The sequence below is a fragment of the Oncorhynchus nerka genome, linkage group LG10 (assembly GCF_034236695.1).
Source record: "Oncorhynchus nerka isolate Pitt River linkage group LG10, Oner_Uvic_2.0, whole genome shotgun sequence".
NCBI classification, from domain to species: Eukaryota; Metazoa; Chordata; class Actinopteri; order Salmoniformes; family Salmonidae; genus Oncorhynchus; species Oncorhynchus nerka.
In genome coordinates, this window is record NC_088405.1 from 24,377,674 (window position 1) to 24,394,230 (window position 16,557).

The 16,557-nt window shown below is 42.0% G+C and overlaps 1 protein-coding gene across 1 annotated transcript in view; it reads left to right on the plus strand.

The window, feature by feature from the left end:
* Positions 1-13,940, plus strand: part of LOC115135038 (ankyrin-3-like) — a 164,027-nt gene extending 150,087 nt beyond the window's left edge. The window contains exons 42-51 of the mRNA XM_065023142.1: positions 709-783; positions 2,279-2,410; positions 4,225-4,368; positions 7,543-8,473; positions 8,739-8,925; positions 9,244-9,315; positions 9,801-9,884; positions 10,067-10,189; positions 11,088-11,158; positions 12,003-13,940. Coding sequence (XP_064879214.1) covers positions 709-783; positions 2,279-2,410; positions 4,225-4,368; positions 7,543-8,473; positions 8,739-8,925; positions 9,244-9,315; positions 9,801-9,884; positions 10,067-10,189; positions 11,088-11,138 — 1,799 coding nt within the window. The 3' untranslated portion in view covers positions 11,139-11,158; positions 12,003-13,940. The remainder of the gene's footprint in view (positions 1-708; positions 784-2,278; positions 2,411-4,224; positions 4,369-7,542; positions 8,474-8,738; positions 8,926-9,243; positions 9,316-9,800; positions 9,885-10,066; positions 10,190-11,087; positions 11,159-12,002) is intronic.
* The last annotated feature ends 2,617 nt before the right edge of the window (positions 13,941-16,557 follow it).

Here is a 16,557-nt window from a genome sequence, read left to right on the forward strand (position 1 = left end):
CTTGTCCTTGTCAGACTCTCCTCCTTCTCCCCCCAATCCCTTAGTTGTCAGATACCTCAGCATGCCAGAGTAGTGACTGGTGCACTGGCACAGCCAGTTTCCTGTTGACGGCTACTGAGTCTGTCTATCTGTCTGTCTGTGCAGGGTGGCTACTGAAAACAGCAGTTCTAGTTTATTCTATTTCATGTTCAAGTTGTGTCACTGAGCTAATTAGCCTTAACAGAAACACAAGGTTGACCGCATGTGTACTGTGTAGTCCCATTAAGAACTGTGAGTCCACTAGAGCTCCTACGAGTACATGACTCTTTTGACCGATGTTTTTACTTTATTTTGTTTGTGTAGTTCTTATGACAATTACTGCCTGCTTTGAGGATACATATTCACAAACATTCACAGAGCACCTGTGTCTAAATAACACACTATAGTCGGTCATATTGTGTCTAGTCTGCCTTTTCTTGCCATTCTGGAAACCAAATCTGAAGTGTTGTCAGCCTATCCAACCCATTGAGTAATACAATTCACATTCACAGTAAACCTGTTGATTAAACATGTCTATATTAAACCCAGAGGAGAGGCTGCATAACACTCCGTATGAATTTGGAAAATTCCACGCTTGGCCAAAAAAGGAATGAGTCCTCTGTACTCCAATTTCAGTCAGTAGAAAATATACTGAACAGTGTTGATTAATAGATGTTCTCTGCCCTTCAGGTCCTCAGAGTCCCTGTGAGCGAACAGACCTGCGGATGGCCATCGTGGCTGACCACCTGGGACTTAGCTGGACTGGTAAGAAAATGGTGCTCCATGGTCTTAGTGCCATCTGGCCCTCTATCCTCCTGCTTTCCCCTCTCTCAAGAAACCAACACGGTATTATTGTGAGGAAACTGTGCCCTTTTCAGAGTGACACTTCCTGCACTGCAGCTCTGCATACTAGTGTTTTTTATTTCTTTTTTATTTCACCTTTATTTAACCAGGTAGGCCAGTTGAGAACAAGTTCTCATTTACAACTGCGACCTGGCAAGATAAAGCAAAGCAGTGTGACAAAAAAACAACAACACAGAGTTACACATAAACAAACATACAGTCAATAACAGAAAAGAAAAATAGAAAGATCTATGTACAGTGTGTGCAAATGTAGAACAGTAGGGAGATAGGCAATAAATAGGCCATAGAGGTGAAAAAATTACAATTTAGCATTAATACTGGAGGGATATATGTGCAGATGATGATGTGCAAGTAGAGATACTGGCATGCAAAAGAGCAAGAGGCTAAATAACAATATGGGGATGAGATAGTATGGTGTGCTATTTACAGATGGGCTGTGTACAGGTACAGTAATCGGTAAGCTGCTCTGACAGCTGATGCTTAAAGTTAGAGAGGGAGATATAAGACTCCAGCTTCAGAGATTTTTGCAATTTGTTCCAGTCATTGGCTGCAGAGAACTGTAAGGAAAGGCGGCCAAAAGAAGTGTTGGCTTTGGGGATGACCAGTGAAATATACCTGCTGGAGTGCGTGCTATGGGTGGGTGTTGCTACGGTGACCAGTGAGCTGAGATAAGGCGGAGCTTTACGTAGCAAAGACTTATAGATGACCTGTAGCCAGTGGGTTTGGCGACGGATATGTAGTGAGGGCCAGCCAACGAGACCAGAGGTCACAATGGTGGATAGTATATGGGGCTTTGGTGATAAAACTGATTGCTCTGTGATAGACTACATCCAGTTTGCTGAGTAGAGTGTTGGGGCTATTTTGTAAATTACATCGCTGAAGTCAAGGATCGGTAGGATAGTCAGTTTTACGAGGGTATGTTTGGCAGCATGAGTGAAGGAGGCTTTGTTGCGAAATAGGAATCCAATTCTAGATTTAATTTTGGATTGGAGATGCTTAATGTGTGTCTGGAAGGAGAGTTTACAGTCTAACCAGACACCTAGGTATTTGTAGTTGTCCACATATTCTAAGTCAGAACCGTCCAGAGTAGTGATGCTAGTCGGGCGGGAGGGTGCGGGCAGCAATCGGTTGAAGAGCATGCACTTAGTTTTACTACCATTTAAAAGCAGTTGGAGGCCATGGAAGGAGTGTTGTATGGCGTTGAAGCTCGTTTGGAGGTTTGTTAGCACAGTGTGCAAAGAAGGGCCAGATGTATACAGAATGGTGTTGTCTGCCTAGAGGTGGATCAGAGAATCATTAGCAGCAAGAGCTACATCAGAGAAAAGTAAGCCTGTATGATATAGAAATGGATGTCTTGAACTGATGTGATGTAATGTGCTTTTTGATGTGTTTGCAGAGCTAGCTCGGGAAATGGACTTTTCTGTCGACGAGATCAACCACATCCGAGTGGAGAACCCCAACTCCCTGACAGCGCAGAGCTTCATGCTACTAAAGAAATGGGTCAGCCGGGACGGTAAAAACGCAACGAGTGAGTGTCCCTCTTTCTCCCAAAAGTATTTATACCCCCTGTGACTTTCTATTAACAGTTATTATATACTCATTCTCACTCTATTACACTTGTATGATTGTGTACCACAGAGCTTCACAACCCGGTTTCATCCCACTCTCCTGAACTCTCTCTCTCTCTAGCTTAATTTGTATCTGTGAAGGTTTCATAGTAAATTACATTCTGAGATGACTTACAGTACCAGTCAAAAGTTTGGACACACCTACTCATTCAAGGGTTATTTTTTATTTGTATTATTTTCTACATTGTAGAATAATAGTGAAGACATCCAAACTATGAAATAACACATATATAATCATGTAGTAACCAAAAAAGTTAAACAAATGTTGTTAAACAAATCAAATATATTTTAGATTCTTTAACGTAGCCACCGTTTGCCTTGATGAAAGCCTGTCACTCTCTTGGCATTTTCCCAACCAGCGTCATGAGGAATGCTTTTCCAACAGTCTTGAAGGAGTTCCCACATATGCTAAGCACTTGTTGACTGCTTTTCCTTCGCTCTGTGGTCCAACTCATCCCAAACCATCTCAATTGGGTTGAGGTTGGGTGATTGTGGAGGCCAGGTCATCTGATGCAGCACTCCATCACTCTCCTTCTTGGTCAAATAGCCACAGTCTGTAGGTGTGTTGGGTCATTGTCCTGTTGAAAAACAAATGATAGTCCCAGTAAGGGCAAATCAGATGGGATGGCGTATCGCTGTAGAATGCTGTGGTAGCCAAGCTAATTAAGTGTGCCTTGAATTATAAATAAATCACCAACACCATCACACCTGCTCCTCCATGGTTCACGGTGGGAACCACATATGCGGAGATCATCCCTTCACCTACTCTCACAAAGACATGCCGATTGGAACCATAAATCTCATCTGACAGAAAGACAGATTTTCACAGATCTAATGTCCATTGCTCGCGTTTCTTGGCCCAAGCAAGTCTCTTCTTATTATTGGTGTCCTTTAGTAGTGGTTTCTTTGCAGAAATTCGACCATGAAGGCCTAATTCACGCAGTCTCCTCTGAACAATTGATGTTGAGATGTCTGTTACTTGAACTCTGAAGCATTTATTTGGGCCGAAATCTGAGGTGCAGTTAACTCTAATGAACTTATCCTCTGCAGCAGAGATAACTCTGGGTATTCCTTACCTGTGGCGGTCCTCAATGCCAGTTTCATCATAGCGCATGATGGTTTTTGCGACTGCACTTGAAGAAGCTTGAAAAGTTCTTGAGATTTTCCAGATTGACTGACCTTCATGTTTTAAAGTAATGATGCTGTCGTTTCTCTTTGCATCTCAAATATAAAATATATTTTGATCCGTTTAACACTTTTTTGGTTACTACATGATTCCATATGTGTTATTTCATAGTTTTCATGTCTTCACTATTATTCTACGATGTAGAAAATAGTACAAATTAAGAAAAACAGTTGAAGGAGTAGGTGTGTCCAAACTTTTTACTGGTACTGTGTGTAGAAGCAGAATGGCCTCTATGTTTATTAAGATTCCAACAGCTGCATATGAAGTCACCTATCCTTGTCATGCTCCAACATTCTTTTAGAACTACTAAGTACATTATGTTCAGTACAGGAAAAGGACATTTGACCTATTTTCCTGGTACAAGAGAAGAGGACAACGGCAATCCTCTTTCCCTCTTCACACACTGCAGTGTGATAGTAAACTATTTATATTGATTACATCGCGCGTATTGTACAAACAACTGCCATATTGTACAATAGTGTCTTGTGTTTGTTTGACTGACTTTCGGGTTGTCTGTTTTTCTTACAGCGGATGCCTTAACTGGAGTGCTGACCAAAGTCAATCGGATGGATATTGTGACTTTACTGGAGGGGCCGATATTTGACTATGGTAACATTTCAGGCACGAGAAGTTTTGCCGATGATAACGCTGTTTACCTGGATCAGGCTGATGGTAAAGTTTAGCTCCATCTAGCTGACCTCTTACCTCTGCTGCCACTCTTTTGTTTTTGCATTAGAACTGTAACAAAAATAAGAACAAATTGCCTGGCTATACTATTGAATGCAATTTGACTATAGAGACTACAGTACCCTATCTTAGATAGGGTGATGTATGACCCTTCGTTTTATGGCTTTATTTCCAGCTTGAGTGTACCCATTTTCTGACATGCACTCAAATGAGTGTGAGGAAATGTTAGCATGCAGAGTACCATGGGTTCACTTTTAACCTAGTCAATTCAGGAAATTGATTATAATTCACGTTATGAAATGACTGGGTTACTATTAAATTGACATCAACCCTGATGATGAAGGCAGCATGTCAAACCCAAAACGTTTCTAAAGAGGTCTTAATTGCCATGACCCGATCACCACTTTGATATTATTTAAGCCCTCTAAAAATGCATTTGCATTTGTGCATGAAGGATGTTGAAAGATGAATTGATGGCAAACACTAAAACAATCCATGATGCTAACCAGGTGCATTCTGTAAGACACTGCTTTTACCTGATTACCTTGTACCTTTAACAGGACACTACTGTATAAACACCTTTGTTCCCTAATGCATGGAGTAGCCATAGACTCAGCTGTCTGAATTCATCAATACCTCTAGATCTGTTTAGTTCTCTAGTCTCCAGTACCTCCAGTTCCTCTGAGCCGTCCCTGGATAGAATGACAGAGCTTCCTCCTCTGTGAAACCAGACTACCTTCCTCCCCTCATGCTCTCGATCATCGCCACAGCCCAACCTCCAGGGCAGCTTATAACAGCTCTTAAGCGCTTATTAAGAGTATTGTGCTGTCATCTCGGCTCTTCCCAATCCCCTTTCCTTCCCTGTTTCCTAATCTCTCAAAATCACCTCTGTCCTCTCATTCATAATTGTCTTGTGTTGCTAACACGTTTTTGTATTTTGTTAGATTTTTTTGTATGTCTTTGTTTCTCTTTAATCGTCTTTCCTCACCTGTAGCATGTTTTCTTGTTCCTGAGAGCTCCTCCATCTCTTCATTCCCAGTTTCTCCCTCGATTGAGAAATTGAGAATCATTCCCTCAACCCTGATTCCCCCTTGGTCTTGCAGACCTCCACACCCCACTCCCTTACTAAGTCCACACCCCCACATTGTCCATTATCTCCCGGCCGATCCCCAAGTTAATGGTCCTCTGTCTTACTCATAGACCAGAGACCTCAGCAGACATTTATCCCCGTCCCCACCGCCTGATCCAGCAACCTCTCCTCTTCCATGTCTCCTTCTCGACCCCCAGTCTTCAACCCACTGGGGACCCCAGTCAACCCACACACCTGTCCTCTACTCCTATACCCCAGCTAATTCCCTCACCTCCTGCTCAGTCACCAAGTCTTAAACCTACTGGGGACGCCACAGTCCTCTCCTCTACTCCCACCCCCCAGCTGTCTCCCGATGTGACCCCATGCCGGTCCCAATTTCCCCCTTCGTCCCACCCCATCTCCTTTGCCGTCCTCCCCCTAATATCAGCTGCAGGGTCTCACTGCCCTAGTCCTGGCCCTTCCTCCCATCCATTCCCAGTCCCCCTTTCCTGTGTGTCAGTGTCCCCGTGTGTCTCCCGTACCTTCTTCTCCTCTCCCTTGGGTTGGCATCGACACCTCTATCCTGGAAATATGAATCTAGGCCCCCTCACCCTCTCTTCTTTTATCTTTCTGTGTGAGCATGACTGAACACGCACTCAAATCTTAACTAATAAAACCCACTCATCGCACATATGCAAAATCGTATTCCTGGCATGCCTCACATACACTACCATTCAAACGTTTGGGGTCACTTAGAAATGTCCTTGTTTTTGAAAGAAAATAACATTTTTTGTCCATTAAAATAACATCAAATTGATCAGAAATACAGTGTAGACATTGTTAATGTTGTAAATGACTATTGTCGCTGGAAACGGCTGATTTGTTATGGAATATCTACATAGGCGTACAGAGTCCCATTATCAGCAACCATCACTCCTGTGTTCCAATGGCACGTTGTGTTAGCTAATCCAAGTTTATAATTTTAAAAGACTAATTGATCACGAGAAAACCCTTTTGCAATTATGTTAGCACAGCTGAAAACTGTTGTTCTGATTAAAGATGCAATAAAACTGGCCTTCTGTAGACTAGTTGAGTATCTGGAGCACCAGCATTTGTGGGTTCGATTACAGGCTTAAAATGGCCAGAAACAAAGCACTTTCTTCCTAGACTCATCAGTCTATTCTTGTTCTGAGAAATGAAGGCTATTCAATGCGAGAAATTGCCAAGAAACTGAAGATCTGGTACAATGCTGCGTACTACTCCCTTCATAGAACAGCGCAAACTGGCTCTTACCAGTATAGAAAGTGGAGAGGGAGTTTCAGGAGAAAGTCCTTTGTTTCTGGGCATTTTGAGCCTGTAATCGAACCCACAAATGCTGGTGCTCCAGATACTCAACTAGTCTACAGAAGGCCAGTTTTATTTCTTCTTTAATAAGCACAACAGTTTTCATCTGTGCTAACATAATTGCAAAAGGGTTTTCTAGTGATCAATTAGCCTTTTAAAATGATAAACTTGGATTAGCTAACACAATGTGCCAATGGAACACATGTAGGTATTCCATAAAAAATAGTAATTTACAACATTAACAATGTCTACACTGTATTTCTGATCAATTTGATGATTTTTAGTGGACAAAAAAATTGCTTTTCTTTCAAAAACAAGGACATTTCTAAGAGTCCACAAACTTTTGAACGGTTGTATATATAATTGATTTATGTTTTCTTATCTCATCTCAAAGGCTGCATATGAATTCATCCCTTTAACAGAAGAAACTTGTCATAAAACTGTTCAAAGCTGCCACGGACATAACTATTGATCCTTTTAAATAAATATATTTTGTTTTATCACAATTTTACCTTGAGTTTCTCTAAGATAGCTCTCAAGTGAATCAAAAGTGCTGAGTATTGTGCTGGTGATTTGTGACACCAGTGTCCCCTCTGAGTGTCACCACAATTAGTGGGTGTTTTTCGTTGCATGCTCTATTATCCGTCTCTGTGCATTTGTCCTTGTCACTCAGTCCATGTGGTGTGTGTTTTTTGTGGGATTTCTTGTGTCAAGTGCTTCCATGTGCTTATATCATCTCCCAACAGATTATCACAGCATCCTAGCGGAGCTGCAATCCCCAGTCCAACTGCATTCTGACCCTCCCTTCACGGAGCTCCACTCTGAACCCCCTACCCTCACCATCGACCCCACCCCTGTCCAGCTCCACCCACACCCCCCTACCCTCATCCTCACCCAGTCTGAGCCCTGGACTGGCCACATGGAGCCTAGTGTGGAGCTTGACACCTCCACTAGAACCCACCTTAGGCCCTGGGAGCTGTCCCTGTCCATTCACACCCTTCACTTAGATCCCACCGCTGCCACCAACACAGGAATGGCTGAAGGTGACCAGGTGCTGATGGTACAAGTGGAAGAAGAGAAAAAGGAAGTGGACATAAGCCTCCAACAGCAGGAGGACAGCAGACAGACAGGGGCATCAGCGGTGGAGGCTGAGGACGTCGTAAAGGGAGGTGGTGAGGAAGGGGTAGAGGTGGGTGAGATGGCAGAAGAGGGGGATAAAGTGGTAGAAGCAAAGATCGGGGCTAAGGTAGCGGAAGAGGGGACTAAGGTGAGGGTGGAGGGGGGTAAGGTGGGGGTGGAGGGGGGTAAGGCAGTAGAGAATGGGGCTGAGGTGGTGGAAGAAGGGGGTGCATATCTCTCCCCCCAGGCCTGGGCTGAGGCATTGGGGGAGCAGGGTGTGTCTGGTTCCACCGAGGAAGAGGATGGAGACGAAGACGAGAAGACAGAAGATAAGTTAAAGTCGCTGTTGGAGGATATTCATTTGGAGGAAGGCTCAGAGGAGGAGGACGAGGAAATGACGGAGACCAGGGTTCAGGCGATTCTTAGTCAGGTGCAACAGGCAGAAAAAGACGTGTGTTCACTTCCAGGTTGGCACAGTGACACATCCAGCGTCAACGTGGAGCCCCCCACACCCGGCCGCAGTGTGAGCTCAGACCTGCTAGACCGCCAGGAAAATAGGTACACAAAACTAAATTATTCCATCACAGTTATGGATTAAGTATAAATACACTTTCATGTATATCTACAACTGGGATTTAATATCTTCGCCTCAGTCTTTCTGCCTTCGTCACAATTTATTCATTCAATTTGATACGAATCCCATCCTATTCTCAATCTAACTCTTTATCTTAATCCATGTTGATCTCAATCATAATCCTAAACCATTCATCTGAGATTTAATCTCAGTCTCAAATTTAAAAATGTTCCTAATCTCTCCCCACAGCCAGGAGAACTCCAGTGACTCCATCACCTCTTCCTCTAGAGGAGAGCTAGCGAGGTCTAGGTACAATGGCGATAACACGGAGCTACCACCTCAGGACGGGTCACTTCCTGTATCGCAGGACTCAGCCAACGGAAGAACTGGACGTGGGAAGGAAGAAGGCACGCTTGTATCTGAGAGGAAAGTCCAGGTAATTGCAAAGACTATGCAAGATAGTGTACTGTAAATGTTTTTTTTTAGAATGTGTGTCTACTACAGTGAATACTGCTCATCAGGTGCATCGCTGTTCCCTTTTTACAGTGACACATGAAGTGGATGTCTATACTTTCAAATCAACTGTAAATTTAACTGGACCAATTTTTCCAGATGTGCCATTGTTTATTTTTGTAGGTGTTAGAAGAAAGATCCTTGGGATTGTGTGAAGCAAAAAATATTCTCTACCACCTACGCATTTTGTGTGTCCATCCCCTTTTCAATATCTGTAATGTTACTTAACTGCATTCATCAGCAGCGTTTTAGTGAGTCTGACGAGGAGCGGACTGTCACCACCAGGGTGTTTCGGCGCCGGGTCATTTTCAAGGTACCCTGCTGAGACTGGGTGAAGTTTGGTTTGGGTTGGCGGTAGACAGTTCATTTAACTTTGCCTCCTGGTGTGCAGTGGACTGGTGTGGCTCTCTTAACTGACAGCAAACGATGGGAGATAAAGGAAACGCCTGAAATGTGTGTTTGCAAACAGTGTGTGTACAGTGTTTGAATGGTGTGCGTGCGAGCGTGTTAGTGTGTCCTGGCCTGGTAACCTGCTTTCATGGCTTGACTTTAAATCAAGGAACATTCTGTGTCTCACTGTTGCCTCTGTGATGCCATTTAAAGGGACACTTCACTTTGATTTTGATTTTCCTTGACTCAACAACTCTTGGGGAATTCAAAGATATTCTCTCTTCTCTAGAGGTTTGCTTGCAGTTTGATGGTGCTGGTGATGTAAAGTGTGTTAATGGTTTGCTGTTACACTGGCTGAGGTGAATTTGGACCAGTTCTGATTGTAGTCCTAACCATGAACACTTACAGGGAGAACAGGCAAAGAATATTCCGGGCGAATCAGTGACAGAAGAACAGTTTACTGATGAAGACGGTAACATCATCACTAGAAAAGTAACTATCTGCCTTCACTCTGATTCACCCGTCTTCCTAAGAACACACCTCTGAATTATCATACCCACCTCCTCTAAACTCTCCTCCCAAAATGACCTAAACCCTCTCTTTGTGTTTGTGCGTGTATCTCGGTCTTACTCTCTCCTTCTTGACCATGATCATTATCTCCCCCCATTTCCCAGGTCATCAGAAAGGTTATCCGCCGGGTGTCCACACCCACGCCTGACGACCAGGGCGGGGACAGGGGGAGTTGGGACCGAGGAGACCCCTGGCCCTGCCCTTTCTTACTGGAGGAGGAGTTAGAGGTTGGCATGACGATGGAATAGGCTGCATAGAGAGTTGCCCCAGGGGAGGTTCTAGGGTTCTGAGCCTGAACAGAAAACAGGCGGGTCAGAACCTTTGGACCTTAACTCAGTATGGGGTGCTGTGATCTGATGTGGAGTGCTGCGGCCAATGCTACCAGTGTGTGTATGTCTGTTTTGAGTGTCTGTGTGTTTGTGCGTCTTTGTGTGTGTGTGCGCATTCAATGGGTGCTCAGTGACTAGGATGTTGCCCCAGCTATTGTTGCAGGTTGACATTTATTGTCACGAGTCTTGTCCTGGAGGCAGAACTGAGAAACTTCCCTGTAGATAAGCCAGCTGCGAAGTCCAAATTGGCTATATTGTAAAAATGTATGGGGATAAAATGAGCTTTTTGGTCTTAATTTAAGGTTATGGCTAAGCATTAGGGTTAGCAGTGTGGTTAGGGTAAGGTTTAAAATCAGATTGTATGACTTTGTGGCTGTGCCAGCTAGTGACCACTCTGTAGAGCTGCCTCCAGAGCAAGATAAATGATGTTAACTTGAGCTATTGTTTGTGGCCCACATTCAATTGGAGAACTGATTGTTCTGACATGAACCAGGTGCACACTGCCTCGACACTTTATTTTTTCTTGTTTCTGGTGATATAACTCCTCTGGGCTATTATTTTATTTCCAGGAATTTGCCTCTAGTATGTTGTGTGCTTTCACTTCATGGTATCCTGCTAACTGTGTGTAATGCTAACATTTGCTTCTGTGGTGGGGTTTACTGCTTTCAGGTTGATGGTTTCAGGTTGCTATTGTTACAACATCTCACCTCTGGTCTAGTTGCACTCAGGTTGCTGCTTGTCAGGATAGGCTTCTGAGATTGGCTTTGCCTCACTCGTATGTGTATGTGTGTTTCAGCAAGGAGATGGAGCTAAAAGCAGGTCGGAAGAAAAGAAGCTTCAATCGTAGGGGTAGCTGTGCTCCACCAGGTACTTTACCAAGTAAAGTACTTTACTCCCCCCACTTCTCTAATAAAATCATCATTTTTATACCCCACACTGTTCAGTGGTAGTGCTCAATATTTTCTGATCCATTCCATGTACATGTCTAAACCTGGTACAGCTCTGCTCCATTTCACTATACTTGTTCTGTTTTCCAATCTACATTCCTGCTCTGATTAATGTACTTCATTCTACTCCAAACAGTACACACACGCGAACAGACCTTCATGTTTCCAACTGAAAGTCTGACTCTAGTCTGTTTTGATTCTGGCTGTGTTTTGTCCTGTCAGCTGTGTGTGTGGTGACTAGTCACAAAGGGTACATGGATGATGTTCAAAACACACCTATTGTCACACAGATACTCTCTCTAACTCTCTCTTTGTCCATTAAATCCCCCCTCCCCCACAGGCCAGCTCATAGACAGCCCATTCTATAGGAATTACATTACAAAGAGAGGTGGCTATCTGATTGGTTACTGTTAATCCCTGTAAGGTGTTGTTAACTATATGCATCAGTGAATTATTCAGTTTAAGCAAACCTGAGTAAAAAAAGTAGTGGCACTCTAATGAACTGTGGCTCAACGGATGGTTTCCATGACAAACAGGGTGACCATGACAATTGTAGCCCACAGACCTCTTGATGCTCTCTAGCATCGTCGGGTGATTGCTCCCGTAGATTTGTGGGTGGCTTGTAAAAGTCCGTAAACTGAATTAGTAAAAACTAAGGGACTCGTAAGCATTAGTAAATGCATGGGTTATGTCCTCTATAATGGCTACCTTCTTTCAAACAGCTGCCAATATCTGATATATTGTAATATTTTCTTAATTTTCAGGTGTGCAGGAATTCTTCTCATCTGTTTCCAGGGCAGAAAGTTACAAACTGAAAAACTCAAGAAATTTCAGCCAGGACTTGATCCGTCTGATTTCAATATGAGCATGAAAATCTCACTCCCTGTCAATTGAGGGACCTGGAAGGTTCTCACCATGGAATCTGAATTCTAATTGTATGGCTCTCACTTCCTGTGGTCTATGGACCAGGAGAATTCTGCTTCCTGTTTGTGACTCGTAACGTGCCATTGGTGTCGTGAGAGCTTTTGAGGAGTAATTGTGGTGACAACAAAAAGGACTCCCATCACAGAAAAACTACAGGTTCAACTGAACATACACCTGTGACCAAAGATGGCACAAAAGCTCAATTCTAGTAGTAGGAGAAAGAAAATCAACAAAATTACACAAAACCTAGAGGAACACTTCTGATCCACCTCCAACACTCGCCTTATAGTTTTTTCTTGGACCCATAAATGTCAGGTTGTAAATTGCTGTGGGGTTTGTTTTCCTTTTTAAAACTAAAAATAATACACAGCTTTTTCCTGTATATAAATTACAATGTGTACAATAGAAAAATGATGAGTTACAGGATGATAATGCACAGGAGAGAACTTTACAAGTGCTTTCAACATTATTATCAAAATGGTTCCACTTTTAAGGAAGATTTGAGTGTAACTTCACACGTTCTTGTATAATTCATTATTATAGCAGGTATAATGTTTGTATATGAAAAAAGCTGGTTAGATTTTAACAGAAGACATTTCCAGAAAATCTTCTGCAAATTTAAGTGATTCCTAAAAAGGGGATGTATCTAATTCTGCAAAAGCAGAGTACTCATATTTTCATGCATGCCGTTCACATTATTTTAAGTACAATTTTTACAAGTTTGCAAACACTGTATTAAAATGAGAATTAAAACCCTTTATCTGTGTACACATATAGTCCTTACATTTGTCACCAGTTTTATATTTGAAATGAAAAAAATACCATAAAAGCATTTATTGTGTCGGGGACTAGGAACAGTATGAAGAAAATTTGTTCTATAGCTTCTTGAGGGTTTAATGTAGTCTACCGTTTGTCTATGTAAAACTGAACGGCAGCTTCTGCTGGCATTAGCATAAATGCTATGAGAAAGAAGTTATCTGAATGTATATGCTAGTAGACTGGCTCGCCGTAAAACTATAACTGTATTGTGTGTATTGGCTATAAGGTGTAGAGGTCTCTGTAAGACTGTTTGTAATCATTTTAGCGGTGTGTCATTTGGTTTTATGAAGGCTGCTGTGGTTTTAAAGAAAAGGTGTCATTTCCTTTTGGGCTTTGGTGAAGTACTTCCTTAAATTTAATCTACTCACTTAAAGACATAAGACATTATTTGATTGTAGCTCTTAATAGAATATGTATGACAAAAACACTGGATGGTCAAACGATTATTTAAGCATCAAATTGTGTGATCTTTCTTGGCTTGAGAATCTGTATGCGGTGTCTAACTAGCATTCATTTGATAGCTCATTGGCGATTACTTTGCATTAGATCTTCACTTTGTATTGGTTTGACTAGAGGCCCATGTAGTTAAAGTGTGGTGTTATTCTGGTGTGAAGGCTCAGACTTAGTGTGATGATGTTTATGCTGTGGACATGACAACCAAGTAAAGGACTTTATTTTTAGACAAGTGAAGTCATTTAGGGTATTGTATCATATCTCCCATCCTACATGTCAATCAGGGGGTAGAGGCTAATTTGATCAATTTTGTTTGATATGTGTTTTCACCTGAGCTGATTTTTCGATGTACAATTCTTACTAACAGAGTGAAGCCATTGAAATGTAACTATTCTAGCACTTTGGTTATTCAAAGTCTTATTTTAGAGGCTATAGCAGTAATGACGCCACCACAATGTTTCAATTTAAAAACAAAATAACAAAATAAAAATGCATTGATTTTGCAATCAGTTGTTTCTGTTTTATCTCTGTGTTTGTTTATTTGATGTTGAATCTCTTTATGTTTGGAAGAAATTCCAATGGATTGTCAAATGTTTAGGCTAAGGGATAAGAGGTTGGCAGATCAAGTCAAATTTGATTGGTCACATACACGTTTATGTATGATTGAGCAATTAGCCGGACACAAGAAGAGGTGGTACATCAATAACAAAATCACATTTTCAAAAATTGAAATCTTCTATAAAGTGTCTTTCTAAGCCCTGTTAATACAACACCACAGTGAAAACCTGCTATTAGCACATTCATTATCCTTTTAAAGAAGTTAGCCTAAATGCAGAAAAAATGGCAAAAATCAGTAGCCAAGCCAGAGATGAACACGTCTTTCTCAAACTATCATAGCCTTGGGTAGGTGGGGTGGGTTCTCAGGCTATAGTCTTTTCAGATCTACAAAACCCAAGAAGCCATCAAGAAGTGTCTGTTATATGGGGACAGGCTGGGGGGGTTCCACTATTGTTAAATCCATGCGAGAAAGTGTGGCAGTGCACACTTTGGGAGAAGGATGGAGAATCGGGAGTTTATTTAAAATGTTGTCGCAGACATAACTGGTAAGATGATATAAGGGGTCATATTCAATCAAACCCACACTGCAGAAACATCCTGTTCATGCATTGTGCCTTTTTGTTAGACTACTGTTGGATAAAGCTAAACATCAGTGGTTTTAGTTTCCCCCAGTAATATTGTCCACTTAATTGCAATATACTACACTTTAACTTTTCTTTATATACTTTTCTGTATCCTATGGCATCAATGAGCATTGGCACAAAATAAGACAGAGCTAGCTCTTCTTCAATGAGGTTTAATGGCGGTTGGCATCCAATAAATGTTGCATTACCGCCACCTACTAGACTGGAGTATAACTCCCTTATACTTTGCTTATTTTTTTTATATCAACACATTTTTTTTAATACAACAAATACTCTACCATCTAACACTACATTAATAATAAATACAGTACTCCACTATATACATCTATTTAGTCCTACTTCAGGCCAACAGCCTGAAAGGATGAAACACCACCCCTTACTACACCCTGTACCTCTTCTGATGTCAAGTTTTGCACACCCAAATACCACCACAACCTCTATTTTCTGTGACTTATGTTCCACCCCTGAAGTACAGTTGATAACAATTACTACAAATGCCAAAAAAATCCAATATTATAGAAACATATCACTTGTTGGTTTATCCCTATGTACTCCTCTCAGGATGCCTCCCCCTTGACCCATCTTCCTCTATTTTCTTCACTGCCTCAGCATATGACAACTTCTGCTCTTCTCTAACCCTGGAAACATCAACCTGCCTCTCTTGCACTGGACATTTCTGATCCCCAGCCCCATGGGGCACCCCTACTACTACTTTCCCCAATGTTACACATTCCTTTGTCTCATTCCCTTCTGCACACTTCTCACACCTAGGAACCTCCCTCCTACACACTGTAGCCACATGCCCATAAGCTTGACACCTGTAACAACGTAATGTAGTCGGCACAAAAGCTCGTACAGGATAACTTATACAGGTGAAGTCGGACGTTTACATACACTTAGGTTGGAGTCATTAGAACTAGTTTTTCAACCACTCCACAAATGTCTTGTTAATTAACAAACTATAGTTTTGACAAGTCGGTTAGGACATCTACTTTGTGCATGACACAAGTAATTTTTCCAACAATTGTTTACTGACAGATTATTTCACTGTATCACAATTCCAGTGGGTCAGAAGTTTACATACACTAAGTTGACTGTGTCTTTAAACAGCTTGGAAAATTCCAGAAAATGATGTCATGGCTTTAGAAGCTTCTGATAGGCTAATTGACATCACTTGAGTCAATTGGAGGTGTACCTGTGGATGTATTTCAAGGCCTACCTTCAAGCCCTCTTTGCTTTATGTAACAGTATAACTTTAGACCGTCTCCTCGCCCATACCCGGGCACGAACCAGGGACCCTCTGCACACATCAACAACACGAAGCATCGTTACCCATCGCTCCATAAAAGCCGCGGCCCTTGCAGAGCAAGGGGAACTACTACTTCAAGGTCTGAGAGCAAGTGACGTCACCGATTGAAACGCTATTTAGCACGCACCGCTAACTAAGCTAGCCGTTTCACATCCGTTACATTTACAATATGGGAAAATCAAAAGAAATCAGCCAAGACCTCTGAAAAAAACATTGTAGACCTCCACAAGTCTGGTTTATCATTGGAAGACATTTCCAAATGCCTAAAGGTACCACGTTCATCTGTACAAACAATAGTACGCAAGTATAAACACCATGGGACCACGCAGCCGTCATACCGCTCAGGAAGGAGATGCATTATGTCTCCTAGAGATTAACGTACTTTGGTGCAAAAAGTGAAAATCAAACCCAGAACAACAACATAAAAAGGAGACTATGGTTTGCAGCTGCACATGGGGACAAAGATCGTACTTTTTGGAGAAATGTCCTCTGGTCAGATGAAACAAAAATAGAACTGTTTGGCCAGGAAAATTATATGGATATATTGAAGCAACATCTCAAGACATCAGTCAGGAAGTTAAAGCTTGGTCACAAATAGGTCTTCCAAATGGA